Source organism: Selaginella moellendorffii, unplaced genomic scaffold, assembly GCF_000143415.4.
Source record: "Selaginella moellendorffii unplaced genomic scaffold, v1.0 SELMOscaffold_4, whole genome shotgun sequence".
In the NCBI taxonomy this organism is placed as follows: Eukaryota; Viridiplantae; Streptophyta; class Lycopodiopsida; order Selaginellales; family Selaginellaceae; genus Selaginella; species Selaginella moellendorffii.
In genome coordinates, this window is record NW_003314265.1 from 304,827 (window position 1) to 320,975 (window position 16,149).

Here is a 16,149-nt window from a genome sequence, read left to right on the forward strand (position 1 = left end):
GGTTCTTAGATGGAAATGGACGACGATAGTCCAGAATTAGGGCTGGGCGACGACGAGGACGAGGACGAGTACGCGGTGGTCACGAGGATCTTGGATTCCTTCTTGCATCGGCCTGATGATGGCGATTGCGCAGCTGCATTGCAGCGAGAGGAAGATCCAGGCAAGGATTTCTTTTTTTTCTTGGCTCTTTAGAGTGGATTGAGAATGCGGTCGTGTCTAGTGCCTGGATCAGCTGCTGCTGCCGACGGCGACGCTTCCAATCAGGATGCCTTGGCGATTGTTCCAGTCTCTTATCCGGAGGAGCCGATCGTGGAGAATGCCTCATCATCTTTGGCGATCGTTCAAGGTTGCGAGGAAAATGGAAATGCGCGATTTGATGGGGGCCCGCGAAGAACGTTTATCATGGAAATGCAAGTTTTCGTCGAGGACATGAAGAAGAAGAGCCGGAGACGGCTCAAGAATCTCGACCAGGTGATCCGGCAGGGAATTTTTCTTTCTTTCTTTCTTGTCACTAAGCATGACTGTTTTTTCCCTGATTTTTTAGGACAGAAGGACAAGCTAAAACCTGAAGAAGCTGACAAGATCAACCGTGGGTAAGACTTGAGTAGATTTACCTATTGTACTTAAATGGTTGGAGCAGTCTAGAGACGATCACTATGCTGGATATGAAGCTTCAAGAGCTGGAGCGAGGAGCCAGACATCGCCGTCTCGGCGGTAGAGAATATGAGTCCGATGCATCAAGAAAGCTGAGGTAAGAGAGTAACTTGTTCGAAAGCCTGTTGAGAGCATCTGTTCTTCTTAGGGATGAGAGGAAGAGACGACGAAGATATGCGAAACTTAAGCGATCTCTGGAAAATCTAGACGCCTTGCATCCTGAGAAACAAGGTCATGTTTTAAGAAATATTCTTCTAGGACCAAGTGCGAGGTACTTCAGGCTCACGGTGAGCGTGTTTTACTCGGTCAGATTGCTTTATAACTAGCTGTTTTTTTTTTTCCAGCCAGAGGAGGAAGCGATGGTGGAAGAATTGCTTCGCCAGCAAGACATTGTTGACGACGATGGGGATAATAGCAGTGTTATCTCGCATGTCTCAACGGTATTTGCTAACACTCGACGCTGGTATGCTCGCACTAAAAGAATTTGGACCAGGCCTTTGATGTGGAGGGCCAAGAGGCCGTTCGCCTGGCAGAGATAGACTGCAGGCTAGACCCTTACAAAGAGAGCCACAGCTATTATTCCATTTCACCCATGGCGTCGTGTACGTCTTGTTTTTTCTATTTTGGTTCTTCTATATTGGTGGCTGACGCAGTGTTTGTTTGCAGCTTCTACTCCAAATAGCAAAACTTTGATGCCTGGATGTCCGTCATTGTCTCCCATGGCTTCAGGTAAACTTTATCCGTGCACAAGGTATTCCAAAAGATTAAATTCTCTCCAGCATTCTATCAAAATATTCACTCACTCACAAACTCGCGTTTTTCTGTTTCAGTGTCCACGCCCAAGAGCAAGTCGTATTTCGAGAATGGCGAATCTCGGACCAAGTCAGAGGAGTTCTCCGTGCATCATGAAGCTTTGTCAAGAGCACTCGAGCCTTTCGCAGGAACTACAGTTGTGGAGGACTACTTAGGGGAGCTGAAGGAGAGGCGAGAGTACGAAGAAAAAATGGAGGTAACATAATTGTCTCGCCTCGAGTTTTCACTGAACAACCCGTGGCCGCCAGGAAATCGACAAGAAACTCAGACAACTCCACATGACAGAGGCTCCCGCGGGTATAACAGACGATCAACTCATGCAACTCGTAAGCTTCCTTTTGTTTTGGTTTGTTGTTTTGCTTGCTGATCGTCTTTCTGGCCTATGCTCCAGCTGAGTGCCTCAAAAAGGGAACAAGAGTTATATGCTGCCATCCAGTGAAACACAACAACAACCAAATGTGTACAATCGCATAGCACAGCCTTCACAAGATCAAGAACAAAAAATGTAAGCCTTTGCTTTTCCTTTTCTCTTTGTCCCTGGGGGACATTGTCTCATGCTCCTAGTGGGATTGGCTAGCTATGGCTTATAACATGAACATCACTGAGATAAGAGTAGTATTAGAGAGATTGACAAGCAAAGTAATAGCTAGCTAAGCAATTTATACTAGAGAGAGTGTGCGTGTGTGTATCTTTGTCTTTGCAGTGCTGAGATCCTGTGAGATCTTCCTTACTGCCTATCTCTCCAATGAGAGAGAGAAACAGAGGGGCTGAGCTGTATGGAGTGTGTCTATAGGGCCAAGGTGGTGGTGGTACAGCATGGACTTAATGCATTAGCAATTAGTGGCAACAAGTTGACGGAATTGAAAGGGGGGAATATATAGGTAGGTCGCTGGCTGGCCGGAAACACAATCGTACCAAAGTTGTTGTTGCTGCTGTGCTGCTGCTGACCGGTGGATATTTTCTTTTTAGTGTGAATTTAGCTACCAAACAAAAGAGGGAACAAACGAGGCTTGAAGCACCCCCCACCCCCAAATTCAATTCCTTGAGTGCGATGTCGCATGCATGGGCATGCCATCGTGCCCCATGCTCGGCGCTCAGGCAGGAAGGAGGAGCTGTAAAAATCCTTCCCCGGGTAACAAGTGACAGTGAGGGAAACCAGGAGGGAGCATATGCTCTGCATCTCTGTGTGTATGTGAAACTCTCGCTCGCTGCCCTGAGAACGCGCAGTGGCAGCAGCAGGCTTTTGGAGATTTTGCCGTGGCCCCAGAATCGGGAGACAGAGGCAGAGATTGGCTGTTTGTTGTTTCTTTTTTTCTTTTTTTTCTTTTCTTTTCCTTTAGTGCTTTTTTAGCAGTTCATGTTCAGTTAGGAAGGAGTCAACCACCACTGTTCTCACAACACAGCACCACCAAATCTTTTACCTCCATTGACGCCACAAGACTGAAAGGAGTGAAAGAGGGATGAGGGAGCAGAGAACAGGCCAGCATTGCACATGCAACAAGCTAGCCCATGCCAGGCACACCTCACTGTCATATTCCTCACAAGGTGATGGTGATCATGATGGTGGAGGGCCTGAAATTCAAACCAGCACCACCACCAGTCCCTCCCCCAAATTGTGCATGATTCCAAAGAGATTATGAGGCATAGAATAGAAGCCCATATGACACATAACATACTGTTTTGGCAATTTTTTATTCAGTATCATATAAGCATCCATGCCAGGAATTTGACATACCAGGAGTAACAGTGTTAGCATTGTCCCCCAGGAAGGGGTTAGGTAGGTCTACATCCACATCTTCCTCTTCTCCCACAAGAGCAATGCAAAAACAAGGAGATAGAATGAGTTTATATTCCCTTCATTGCCCCCCTTCCCTGCCCTGCCCCTCCTGCCTCCCTGCCTGCAGCACTCACAAGAAGAATGCAAACAAATTCAAAGCCTGTGTTATTTTTGCTGCTCCAGAGCTGGGCTCAGCCTACCTTCTAGTAAGTACTGTTTCATCATCCCTACTTTATTGGGGATGTTGTTAATGCTTATGCATGCATGGCTGCCTGGGTGAATGGCTGCATCCAAAAGAGTTTAACTCTTGTTTGATCCTTCCTGACTTTACCTGGCTGTTGCTCCAAACATGCACTCACACATTACATATGATGTGGGTACCTTTCTAAATTTTCGCTTGCACTGTTTTGTGTGTGGTGTTGTCATGCATGCGAACAAAAGGCAGGTGTAGTAGATCTGCTTACCAACCAGAGATAAAGAGCAAGGAGTTCTTTCCTCTTTTTAACAGTTGACACAAGATACAAGTTGAGCTTGAGATCAAAAAGGATTTGTGTGTTGTGTGTTGTGTCCATGCTTCTTGCTCCAGCAAACTGGGAAGCAGCAAGACATTCTTGTTTTACAAACCAAGACATCGATGATACCCTTTTCTGTTGGATCAGTGGATGATCTTGGCACCAAAAAAGGAGAGCATTATAACTTGGCACTGGTACAAGGAGCTCAGCAGCAGCAGCAATGCATCATACAAAAGGACTGATCGTTGCGTCATGTTGTCGTTGCCACCACCATTGACAGTGGGAACATGCAAATGCCCTTGTCTTGCAACGCACTTGCAGCTTGGCAAGTCTGCGAGGTCATTGCGCTATCGCCAGCGGAGGCAGATTGCTCGCTGCTCAATCCATCCTTTGAAGCTCCAAACATCTAAGAAGGCAAAACAAAGCTTAGAACTTCCGCTAGGATCGCTCGCAGCAGCCAAGAAGCTCTACCTTGATCTCCTCTTCCAGACTTTTCACGTAGTCGATCGCGACTTCTAGCACTTGCTCTTCATCCAGCTGCAAATGGTTTACACAAACACGGAATACTTAGCGCGCTTCTCAAGAGCCAAACCAGATCGCCCCGTACCTGTCTACTACTATGTGGTATCAAGTGCTGCAGCAACTCCAAGCGTGAATCTACAGCTTTCTCGTGTATCTGGTGGAGAAGGAAGACAAGACCGTCAATCCACGAAACAATCAAAGCCCGGAAGCAGAAGCTCGCTTCTTACATTGACGCTTGGAGGGCTGGAAATCTCGGCTTCGCCAGCCTCAACCTCGACCTCATTCTCATCCGAGTGCTCATCTACAACCTGCAAAGAGAAGCATCCATGATAAGTTTCCAGATCAGAAACTCCCATGTTATAATTTACCTGAGGAGGCCGTGACAATGCTGGTTGATGATCATCGCCGACTCTACTTCTCTTGCATCGCCGTCTAGCCGGCCTCGGATCGTCCGAGACCGACTCACAGCTGAGATTCGACTGGCAAGTATCATCGAGATCATTCTCGCCCTCCCGGACGACGCAACACGGATTGGTTTCCCTCACCGCCGCCGACTTTCTCTTCCCCCGTAGAGCGTTCCTCCTCAACCCCTCCTTTCGGAGGAGCTCGGGCTGCTCGGGACCAGAGGAAGCGTCCGACTCCATTGACGAATCTTCCCGCCACTCGTCCTCCATCGACCCACCATCGTCGATCGATCCGGGTCTTATCAGATGTCTCGACAAACTGTTGTAAGCGTTCCAATCCACGGAGATATCCAAGTAGGCCGTCCAGCCCGACTCGGACGTCGCCTCGGGCCTTTGCCCAAGATCCAATTCATCGATTGGGTCTTGTGGATTCGCGCTGCTGGGGGCTCCATTCCTGGCACAAATCTCGTTCGCTCCATCATCCCTTGTGGCTGGAGAATTAGCGAGGCGAGCAAGCGTTGGAACCGTGCTGTCTGTGAAGATGGATCTCAGGGGAAGTGGCTGCTGCTGTAACCGCGACGACTGGAATTTCCTGGCGACGCCAAAGCCGGCTAGAGCCTGCGATTCATTCTTGGCGAAGGAGGCGGCCCAATCGCATGGAGAGGTGAAACCGCGAGCGAGATCGTAAGCGGGATCTCTTGCCATGAGAGGAGCGCTGGAATGTAGAAATCAGCAACGCATCTGCCCCGAGAAACCAGAGAATCGATCGGAAATGGGCGCGGGACGAGCGAGCGAGCAAAGAACGCGAAGATCCAAGAATCAGGGAAAATGTGGATAGGAGAGATCACACTCCAGACCGTGACGAACGGCCAAACTATCGCGATCGCGATGAGCAAACTCTCAAGGGGCAAGGAAAGGAATGCCGCTCAAAAAGCCCTCGCGCAAGCACGCATACCAAGAAACAAAACTAAAATCAACTAAAGGAGAACCTAGTAGGTTAAAACGCCGCTAAGCTAATAGGAACCGGCCGTACGTACGATGGGTCCAGCTCCCCCGGCATATTCCTCACGGGTGAAAATGTATTTGTGCATGTGACGCAGGTTAAAAGCCGACGTGGACAGTGTGGATGGAAGTTAAATTGGATGGCAGGTGGTGGTAATGATAGAGGGCAGATACATACAGATACCCGGGGCACATGCGCGCGTGCTAATGACCCACACGTACGGATATTCCCCTTGCTCCAAGTTGTGGCCCACTCCGCACGGAAGAGTACATATAATGTACGCGTTTGGTAGCGGTTGGATCGGCGGGCGTATGCCCATCCAACGGTGGAAACGGGCAAGGCAACTAACTTACTTTGTATGCATGGAGTGCACGCAAAGGTGGCGTAGGGTTAACTACATTGGAAACGAATGAGTAAGTGTGGGAATGGAATGGAATGTGATTGGAGTGGCCCATGATGCACTAACAAAGATTGTGGGGGTACTGTGCGAATAATTCCGGCACCTTTCGGGCCAATCACAGGGAATATGCTTGTTCTAGTTTTCTTGGCCATGTTCCATCCCTGACACGGAGGGGAAGATCATGTCATGAATTTAGACAATGGAGCTGTAGGCAGGGTAAGATTACCAAGGTTTTTACTGAGGTTTATAAAGATTTACCAGCCAGCCAGCCAGCATACATTTGCATTTGCATCAAGTCAAAGTGAGGACCGGGGATGGTTTTAGAAAAGTGGCGAAGCGCATGTGTTACTTCGCATTGTCTATGGATTGATCTCGCGCCTTGATGTAAATCTATGCGACACACGAAGCGAAGGATACCATAGCCCCTCGGATCGAATTACCTCGCATTGTTTTCTCGTTCTTTTCTTTTAAATGCAAGTTTCGCCACCGCTTCAATCGCATCCATGCACAAGTTTCTAGTGCGTCCATGTGAGATCTAGCGAGGAATTCAACTTGGGTGAGCTGGCCCCTTGTGGATTTCGGATCTTGGGGGACGGGGGCGTGGCGAGACATGGGGCGGGAGATCTCTACAGTTCAAAGTGTTGGGTGATTGGGGCTCCCTCGTTTCCCTGGAAATGATTTTCTAGGGCGTGGCCATGGGTAGCAACTCAAAGTCAGGACATTCACCAGGCTTTGAGATCGGTCAACCAGCCTCGATTCCGCCTTTTCTTATCTCCCGCGTAGATTATTGCCTTTGATTACACTGCCTAGAACATAGAAAGACATTCTTTGCATCATATAGAAACCTCCCATGTCCCGGAAGTGCCATGCACTCCCCACATGCACGGTTGCATCGCTAGCCAGCAGACACTAATAATCCATTCAATCGGAACTTTCTCACAAAGTTTACTCAAATCGAAGTGATCCTTTAAAAACCCTCTACTAGAACGTTACACGTTAAGAGGGATCTCACCGTGTGGACAGACAAGGAGGAACCCTAGAATTGTTTGTGGGCATTACCAAGTCCTGCAAATTGGCCATGTGAAACTATCACAACACACTGAAAACACGCGGATTAGGACACGCCATGGCCAGCAGAGCTTGTCATGTGAAAACGATCCAAGTTGGTGGAGTTTAAATGTAAATTTTATCTTAAAGCAAGATTGGTCAACCACCAAGGACCTAATCCGTACACACGCCCCGCTTACAAAAACAATTCGCCAGTGAACGTGTGCTATGCGCTGTGATTCAAAGACAAGCTCCGAGATAGATACATGTGTCGCCCTTCCTGTTAACAAGCGATTGGATGATCCCCGGAATCGTGATTCACCGCGGAGATTAAACAAGTCGAGCGACACTGCACGTGCATGTCAATTTGCCCTAACCTTTAAAACCCTAAATTCTTTCAACGGTCACCACAGGAGGGCTGGGATATTTCCCCCGAGGATTTTTAAAAGGCCGCGTTCCGTACGCATCCTTTTTGGTTGCGTGTCCACATGCACACGAAGATGTGGCCACTGACACCATCCCGTCGCGCTACGCTTTTGGCCCATGTGCCTGACGGGCATACGGTACCACTCGCCCGCAAATACGTACCCGTACAGCGGAGATACACATTGGCATGTGCGCCGTACTGACATGCCTTGTACTCGTGATGTGCTGCTGCTGCCGTGGAAGTCGACGCTGCTGGCCAATGGCAGACGGCCACGCGGCAGGTGCCGAAAGGCATGTGGCCATGTGGTGTTGCGCAGGGGTTGAATTTGGGCTTTGCAACAGCCAGCCAGTCAGCCAGCTAGCTAAAGAGACCTACTTAAATGGCGCGCTTTCTCAAAATTTCGAAAGCTCCAAGCGCGCAAACTGCCGCGGGATATACCCCAGATGTCGGCTAAGCCCTAATCCAAGAGCCCTAAAATTGGGCCGGCAGAAATGTAGCTCAAGAGTCGCCGCCATGGCGATGGAAGAGCAAGCGAAAGCGTCGGCCGCGGCGGCTGCGGAAGTGGACGATAAGCAGCTCCAAGAGATTGTGCGGTCGTGGATTTTGCAAGCGCTGTCTGGGGTATGTCTGTGACTGCTTGTCCTGGGGTTTTTGAGGCTTAGGGTTTTGGGTTCCTTGCAGGAGGACATCGATCGCTATCGGAAATTGCTCTCGGACTTGAAAAACGTCGACTTCGATGATTCAGAAAGCGTCTCTGGCTTGGCGGTACGTGGAATTTAAATTTTTATTGTAGGGAAGCTGTGTCACGAGGCTTATTTTCGTTGTAATTTTTCCAGGCAAGAATACGAGCGCTCTCCCAATGTGTAAGCATTATCAACGAGCGGGATCACGAGATGCTGCTATCGCTTGTAAGTCGCCCTTCTGTTTTCTAATGCTTCGTACTAAGAAACTTTTCCCTAGGTGTTTTCTATGAGCTTCTGGAGTGGTAGCAATGAGCTTCTGGATGCAATTGAGAACCTTGTCGTGAATTTGGTAAGTAGACAGATGATTTGTTTCTCCGGAATGCTTAGATGTTTTCATTTCAGGCGACTTCTAGCGGTGTTTTGGTGCCCAGATGCTTGGACATGCTAGTGCGGAACTTTTTGCCTCCCTCATGTGGTATCAAGGTGCATCTTGACTGTTATACACAAGACAGGCTTGCTAGAAAAAAGATGACTTTTGAAAGTCTTAAAGGACTAAAACCGCTACATTTGTCCATGAAAAATGACGTCATGAATCGTGTGCATCTAGCTCTACAACGAATTTTGGAGTTGGTCCCAATTGCCGCTCTGAGGCTTCATCCGATCGTCCAGCAAAGAATGCCTCATCGAAGGGTTGACAAAGATGTAAGTTCGTTCTTCTTTTTATGTGATTTAAAGGGCCTTACCTTGAAAAAGTTTTGTGCAGTGGAATTCTTTGTTTCTGGAGAATATGTTACTTTTAGATAGCAAGCGCGTTAGTCCAGCTATAAGCAGCCGGATGCTGTTGGGGATAGTCGACAGGCTGATCGAGATAGATGTAAGAGCTTACACGGTTTTATTATTCTTTTTTCTTATTCTCATTATCCTTCCAGGTAGAGATAGCTTGGGAGGACATTTTGAAGGATGAGGATAGTAGCAAAGTTTTGGTCTTCCATATGGATGTTGATGAATCCGATGACAAACAAGCGGCTCCCGGTAGTGAGGTAAATATCTCATCTGTTTATCTTTAGATAAGAATTCTGATGCGTGAGTTGTTTTGCAGGCTCAATTGGAGCATGCCTTAGCAGCGCATTCAGGGAAGAAGCCTTTAGATGAAATAGCAGATAAGATGGACCATTTGATGGAACTGGTTTTTGAGCACTTGCATCAATGTGCGAAAAATGAAAGGCTCGACGAGGTGTATACGACACTAATGGTTTCTTTCAAGTCGACTGTCCTTGACACTTACAAGTCAAAGTTTACGCAGGTATGTCTTGTCGAAGTGAAGTGTGAATTTTAGTAACAAGCTTGTTTTCTTCAGTTCTTGATCTTCTATCTGTGCTCGTTATCTCCTTCAAGTTGCGGGGCGAACTTCGCTGGGTTTCTTTGCGAGACATTTGTTACTCGGTCTATTCCCAGCAACACAAGGTACAACCTTTGAGCTTTAGAATGAAACCTCTCTAATTATGGTTCTTTTTCAGGATGTCTGCTGCCGCATACCTTGCGAGCTACCTTGCCAGGGCAAACTTCTTACCTTTGCCTGTGGTGCTTTCATCCGTTTCAAGGTACTGCTTTCATAAGACAAAGGGAGTCATTCTAATGAGATTATTATCTGCAGGCTAGTAAACTGGTGTGTCAGCTTTACTCCTACAAGGTTCGACGTGTTCAAATTGACAGACACAGCGCTTCATGGAGTCTTCTATGCTGCTTGTCAGGTGATCATTTTGCTCTGGCTTTGGACGGTCATTAACTTTCATGTCTCATGCAGGCAGTAATGTACATTCTCTGCTTCAGATTGAGGGAGCTTTATGCGGAGTCTACGCAAAGACCCTTGCTGAAAGGCTTGAGATTGCAACAGCTGATAGAGCACAAGCTTTGCCCTCTTAAGGTAACCCGCAAGAGCATAATTGGTTATGTGCTAATGCTCGTTATGCTACCAGGTGTGTCTTCCCTCCGTCGTCGAGGAGTTTGTCAGGCAAGCGACGGCAATTCAGCTTATCAGCTACAGCGGCACTGTAGAGCCTAGCTCCGGATTCGAGGTCTTGTCATTCAAATCCTATGGAGGTGACAACAGGCTAGAGATGTTCTTCCCATTTGATCCTTACTTGCTGAGACGATCGGACAGGTAAGACCATGGTAATTGTTTTTACTGTGCTGAGTAACAACAAAATGGTGGACAGATTTATCGAGCCAATCTTCACGCACTGGTCTGCGGCTCACTCAGCAAACGAAGTCGAGGAACAGAGCAGCGACGAGGAGGAGCCTGTTGTGGAGGAGGAAGAGGTGTTAGATCCGGATGATCTGATGGAGGCCGAAGAGGAAGGCTACGATGATGGTGGCGAGGAAGCGTTCCGGAATTCTTTGGAGTGCATGTCCATCACGCCGCCTCGGATGCTACCGGCGAATTTGGCACACATGCTTCCAATCTCTTGAGATCATCAAGTTTGCTTCAAATATATATTTGTAAACTTCGGGTTGGATTTCATGGATTCCATTGGAAAGATTCAGATCTTGTGGGCGGTGGTCGAAAACGTGAAGTTGGACGGATATCTCTGCGTTGGGCACCTTCACCAGGAATGTCAAGAACTCTTCACAGATGAGCTGATTGATTTGATTATTAAGAAGGCACCACTGACAAAGGTATGAGTTTTCCACAAGCTCATTGGGAAGAGGCACAGTCGCACTGTGATCTGTGTTTCTTGATGCTGAGTTTGCAAACGATGGACTCACTTACCCAGACATGTGATCAGGAGACTTTCACCAGAGTACATGGGTTCTTTCAGAATAAGCATTTGGAAGCCATGGGTTTGGGCTACAAACCCGAGACCCAAACCCGAGATTTGTGTGTTTGAGAATGTTCTTCATATCTCTGACGAGAGGCTATTTCGTGAAATGGTTAAGGAACATCCAAATGTGGCTGGAAAACCAAATAGTTCTATGGAGTCTAAACACTTCGTTGGTTTTAGGGGCAAAAGCCAAGGGTGTTAAGCTGAAAGTTAAGTCGTTCTTCATAAGCCATGGAAGTGACATGGATAAGGGTCTTGGTTTATTGCTTGAGATTGCTGATCCAGCACAAGCTTATCAGGTTGGCCATAAAGAGAGGCCGGCTCAAATTGGATGATAAACAACTAGCACAATGTTACCACCTTTAGGTTATGATCGTAAGTGGGAAAGTCTTAGGACGAGAATGCTAAATTACTTTTTAAGTTTGGCAACCTCAAACTGTTGCCAGCCATTCCCTTGAGCCCTGAAGGCAATACTAAAAGAGACTTGCACGAAGATCGCCGTGCTACATTGCATTTTGCAACTTGATGGAACCTGATGCGCTGAACATGGTATGATTATCGTTATTTGCGGGATTATCTCGATACCTCATAGTTGAAACAGTAATTATATCGATATATTCTGTTTATTATTTATTAATCCAATTAGAAGTTTATAATTATAAACATACCATTAGACTAGAATATACTAGGAAGTAGTTTATAAATTATAAATATTCAAATGTAGATTGTAGAATATCCTAAGATAAAACAAACATAATCTAAATATATCCATTAATTGCTTAAACCCAAGTGCCATGTGGCAGTTAGGGTTTATCGCTGAAATCATGGCGGCATTTGTGGCTTCAATGCTGCCGCCACCGGCAGTGATTGTTGGGCGGGGCCGAATTGGGTCGGCTCTTGAAAAGCTGGGGCATGGCAGGGACGTTGTCTTGCTGCGAGGCCAGCCGTTTCCATCCAGTCTCTCTTCCGGCCCCATCTTTGTTTGCACCCGGAACAACGATCTGGACGCTGTCGTGGACGCTACCCCGGCACACCGTCGCGAAGGTATCCATAGAATCCATGGCATTCTCTCTAGGCTTCCTCTCATTCGCTTCTTCTCCCAGACTTGGTGTTCTTCCAGAATGGGATGCTGGAGCCGTGGCTGGAGAAGCGTGGATTGGCAGACGCTACGCAGGTCCTCGTCTACTTCGCGGTCGCCAAGCTCGGGGACGAGCCCGTTGATGGCAAGACGGATGCCAATCCCGAGGGCCTCACTGCCGCGTGTGGGAAATGGGCTGCCGCAGTTGCTGCAAGGCTACACGCTGGAGGGTTGTCATGCAAGGTACTTTCGCAAAGAAACTCTCGTGAGAACCAGAGAGAAAAGAGAGCTTTTCTTTCGACTCGACTTACTCCAATGGCAGGATGGATTCAACAGGTGTTGGACGCCCGCGAGTTTGCCAAGCCCATGCTTGAGAAGCTGATATGGATTTCAGCTTTCATGCTTGTTGGTGCCCGTCACCCTGGCGCAACTGTGGGAGACGTTGAGAAGAGGTATCGTGACGAGGTATGTCATGTTCATCTCATTCTAGAAAATGCAAAGCTCTCTCTTTTTCCTACTTGCAACAGGTCTCCGAGCTTATAACCGAGCTTGCTGCCGCAGCCTCTTCGGAAAAATCCGCGGCTTTTGGTCCCGGGCTCGAGGAACGCCTGTGTTCGTATGCCAGATCGGTTGCTCACTTTCCCACCGCTGTGAAAGAGGTCGTTATTCTTTTTTTCGCACTCTTTTCCTGTGATGACATGCTTCGTCTGTGTCTCAGTTCGAATGGAGGAACGGATGGTTTTACGGGATCTCGGAGCGAGCAATCGCGTCTGGGACGACCGATCCCTGCCCTTTGCACTCTCGGTGGCTTCAGGAAGTGGAAGCGGTCCCCAAAGTTCTTGCAAAGTGATCACCCAAGATTTACATCGTCCCGAATCGTAAAAACCTCTACTGTGTGAGCGTTAGCTTTGGACTTTTGATGGACAGCAAAGGAATCACATTTCAGGAATGCGATCTGGAGTTTGTGGTGGAAGAAAGTATTATCAAACTGTGTGATCTTCGCAACCAGGAGACCAGAGACCGAGGCAACAACGTGTGTGCCAACGATTCCAGGATCTGGAAGATCAAAGTTGTGCCTTCGCAAACTCGAGAAAGCTCCTTTAGTGGCAGAGTGGGAATCGCTGGGTGATGCCTGGGCATCCAAATAATGCTTGTATAATTGTGACGCGGTGAAACAAGCGGTGCTAGTAATGCTCCTTCGAATCTCGTGACAGTCCTTAGTAATTTAGCCACTTCTGTGGGGATTTTGACAGCAAAATCCAGTTGTTCCAGTAAGTTTGGGGGTGGAAACTTTGGGTGGTGCGCACAAATATCTTTTTCTTTGTTTTTTTCTATCTCGTGTCACTCGCATGATTTTCCGGATTTTCGCACAGAAGCTTTGACAAGTTCTCGGTACTTAAAAGTTTTTTGGCGTAGTGTGATTCCCACAAAGAGGAGAAATTCAATTATAAAAGTTTTCTGGGCAAGGATCTTGGCTGGAATCTGTTTGAACAAGAAAGAGAAGAGCATCACTTATCTAATGATCCAGCTTGTCGGCTGCATTATATAAGCAAGCTTTGCTTGCTCTCTAAATCACTAGAAAAAAGAAAGAGCCGAGTCGGTTAGAACTCGCTCTTTCTTTTTTTCTCCGCTCTCTCACTCGCTTACTCGATCTCATCGTTGTTTGATCGACATGGAGAAGCAGCAGCAGCACGTCGAGCTCGAGTCCGGGAATTCGAAGATCATCGATGACTGCTGCAAGAACCCGGAGCAAGACAAGGAGAACAACAAAGCCACCTTGTTCCAAGCGTCAGTAAACTCCATCGTCCTGCTCATTGGTATGCAAGGACACCTTCATAATCTATGATTCTAACTTTCTTTGCTCGCAGGCCTGGGAACGCTCTCCTCCGCGTACGCGATAGAGAGATCGGGCTACTTCGGGCTGTTCGTTCTGCTTATCACCGCATCCTTCTACTGGTGCGGATCCAAGCTCATCTCTAAGTGCCTCGTCCACGATCCAAGTCTCGCAAACTATCAGGACGTAGCAACCAAGGCCTTCCCATCCTGGGCTCCAATTCTTGTCCGGACGCTCTTCTATCTCCGGATCCTTGGAACGCTCACGGGTTACCTCGTCTCCATGGGTGACACCCTCACGCACATATTCCCGAGCTCCAGGATCAACGTCCTGGGCGTGATTCGAGGCAAGGCTCTCTTCACTTGCATGGCGTTTCTCTTGGTTCTTCCCACAACTTGGTTCCGGAACTTGCGGACGATCTCTTATCTCACGTTTTGGTGCGGGATGAGCATCCTCGCCACCGTTGTGTGCCTCGTCGTGGCTGGAGCAGACTATGGAATTGGATTCGATCAGCCCGTGGCCGTTGTCAATGTCAAGAATCTTCCCCTTGCGACTGGAGTGTACACTTTCACGTTTGGATCCACGCCAGTGTTGCCAAACATTCAAAGATCCATGGAGAACCAGGGTGATTTCCCAAAAGTAAGCTTCCTGATGATCTTGTTCTAGTGCATTTGTGTTATCAGTTTATTTTGTTCTTCTTGCTCTGTCACCTTTTGGTTGGGCCATGAAAATATTTAAACTCACAATTACACTGTTTAACAGGTGATGGTCATCTCCTTCGCGACCGCGATCACGCTCAATGTCATCGTGGGCATCCTCGGCGCGATCATGTTTGGCTCCCAGACCAGGCCCCAAGTTCACCTCAACATGCCGCCACACCTCCTTCCCTCCAAGATCGCAATCTGGGCGACATTTCTCACCCCTGTTACCCAGTTCGCCCTCCTCCTCTCCCCAATCGCCCACGAACTCGAGCAGCTCCTCCTGCCAAATCTCTCTGACTCGCGGCACAGCCCAAAGCTCGGCTACCTCGCCTGCGTCTTCCTCCGCACCATGATCCTCTCCGGCATTGCTCTCGCCGCCGTGCTCTTCCCGTACTTCGTCAATATCATCCAGCTTATTGGATCGTCCCTCAACGTGACGCTCTGCATCATCATGCCGTGCCTGTTCTACGTGAAGATCTTTGGGGACAAGGTGAGCCGGATGGAGAAGGCGGGGCTGTGCGCCATGGTGGTGCTGAGTGCCATCGCTGGAATCACTGGAGCGACAGTGTCGATCAAGAATTTGATCCACAAGCAATAGCAGTGGAGCCAAGAAAGATGAGACAAAATGCGAATCAATCCATTATTTGAGAGCCCACCAATAACTCAATGAAGAGACTTGGTTTTTGTTTTCGGAAAAATGAGAAGTTTTAAAATGTGAGTATACATAAATACTAAGCAATTAGGTCAATGTCAAGAGTCACTTGTCTAAAAACTTATAATGTAACACGTAACTTTTGAGGCTGATGCGTGAAGCAACAAAAGTAATCCAAAGTTAGAAGGTTGTGAACTACACATGTTTCTCCAGTACAATGGTTGATCAAACGCAATATCTTAACTTCCAAATACATCTGACTCTGTTTGTGCTTTTTAACTTTTGTTTGTTAGAATGGGACTTGACAATAATGCCATAGAAGAGACATGAAAATAAAAATGGGTTACCACATAATGTTTTGTGCCTACTCATCCTTTAGTTAAATAAATTTGTGTATCTCTAACTCAGAATGAATAACAAATGAAGTAGAGAAAGATTAATAGTAGGGAAATCATGTTAATTTGAACTGTTTTATAGAAATAATAAATTAATAAATTATAAATAATATAATTGGTCTTTTGATACTTGGGAGTTCAATTTTATTTTTTCATTTAGTGTTCAGGTTTTACTCCATTTAGCACATGTGTCCAATAGTTGTTTCAGTTTCCATAGGACCCACCTCCAAATTAAAAAAGGATTTTTAACCTAATTTTAATGCTTTTCTTTTTATTTTGAATTATTAAAAGCATAGAATAACATTAGAATAATCCTAAAGCATCTAATGCCAAAACTAATATACAAAATAGAGCCAAAAGGTATTTAATAGTATTTGAGCATATTAATGGTTTATGTGAATTTATGGGTACTCCACCAATTAGCA

General features: G+C 47.1%; 6 protein-coding genes across 7 annotated transcripts; 5 read left to right on the plus strand and 1 right to left on the minus strand.

Moving 5' to 3' along the window:
- Nucleotides 1–15: 15 nt before the first annotated feature.
- Nucleotides 16–2,202, plus strand: LOC9654264. Its single transcript, XM_002963905.2, has 11 exons — nt 16–160; nt 221–471; nt 550–593; nt 641–751; nt 803–941; nt 999–1,094; nt 1,148–1,256; nt 1,321–1,383; nt 1,485–1,663; nt 1,716–1,793; nt 1,859–2,202. The coding sequence occupies exons 1-11, from the start codon at nt 16–18 to the stop codon at nt 1,904–1,906; spliced, it is 1,263 nt and encodes a 420-aa protein (XP_002963951.2). The 3' UTR covers nt 1,907–2,202.
- A 1,519-nt stretch (nt 2,203–3,721) lies between these two features.
- LOC9655543 lies at nt 3,722–5,648 on the minus strand. The gene is made up of 5 exons (XM_024668892.1): nt 4,647–5,648; nt 4,506–4,586; nt 4,364–4,432; nt 4,228–4,293; nt 3,722–4,162 (listed from the first exon to the last, which is right to left on the minus strand). The coding sequence occupies exons 1-5, from the start codon at nt 5,385–5,387 to the stop codon at nt 4,007–4,009; spliced, it is 1,113 nt and encodes a 370-aa protein (XP_024524660.1). The 5' UTR covers nt 5,388–5,648; the 3' UTR covers nt 3,722–4,006.
- A 2,367-nt stretch (nt 5,649–8,015) lies between these two features.
- Nucleotides 8,016–10,779, plus strand: LOC9654265 (RNA polymerase I-specific transcription initiation factor RRN3). Its single transcript, XM_002963906.2, has 14 exons — nt 8,016–8,180; nt 8,241–8,324; nt 8,396–8,467; nt 8,520–8,591; nt 8,645–8,944; nt 9,006–9,116; nt 9,172–9,282; nt 9,342–9,545; nt 9,600–9,706; nt 9,760–9,843; nt 9,897–9,993; nt 10,047–10,166; nt 10,219–10,403; nt 10,459–10,779. The coding sequence occupies exons 1-14, from the start codon at nt 8,073–8,075 to the stop codon at nt 10,709–10,711; spliced, it is 1,908 nt and encodes a 635-aa protein (XP_002963952.1). The 5' UTR covers nt 8,016–8,072; the 3' UTR covers nt 10,712–10,779.
- A 1,107-nt stretch (nt 10,780–11,886) lies between these two features.
- Nucleotides 11,887–13,348, plus strand: LOC9655544. 2 transcript variants are annotated; one of them, XM_002963907.2, is made up of 6 exons: nt 11,887–12,108; nt 12,168–12,385; nt 12,479–12,607; nt 12,670–12,801; nt 12,861–13,037; nt 13,089–13,348. In XM_002963907.2, exons 1-5 carry the CDS (start codon nt 11,889–11,891, stop codon nt 12,990–12,992), a joined length of 831 nt encoding a protein of 276 aa, XP_002963953.2. In that variant the 5' UTR covers nt 11,887–11,888; the 3' UTR covers nt 12,993–13,037; nt 13,089–13,348. The 2 variants fall into 2 exon arrangements, with proteins under 2 accessions (XP_002963953.2, XP_024524662.1); XM_024668894.1 differs by having other exon boundaries at nt 12,861–13,348.
- A 466-nt stretch (nt 13,349–13,814) lies between these two features.
- LOC9655545 (amino acid transporter AVT1E) lies at nt 13,815–14,642 on the plus strand. Its single transcript, XM_024668701.1, has 2 exons — nt 13,815–13,959; nt 14,011–14,642. Exons 1-2 carry the CDS (start codon nt 13,815–13,817, stop codon nt 14,640–14,642), a joined length of 777 nt encoding a protein of 258 aa, XP_024524469.1.
- Nucleotides 14,643–14,652: 10 nt separating this feature from the next.
- On the plus strand, nt 14,653–15,432 carry LOC112344354 (amino acid transporter AVT1H-like). The gene has a single exon (XM_024668896.1). It carries the CDS (start codon nt 14,742–14,744, stop codon nt 15,273–15,275), a length of 534 nt encoding a protein of 177 aa, XP_024524664.1. The 5' UTR covers nt 14,653–14,741; the 3' UTR covers nt 15,276–15,432.
- The last annotated feature ends 717 nt before the right edge of the window (nt 15,433–16,149 follow it).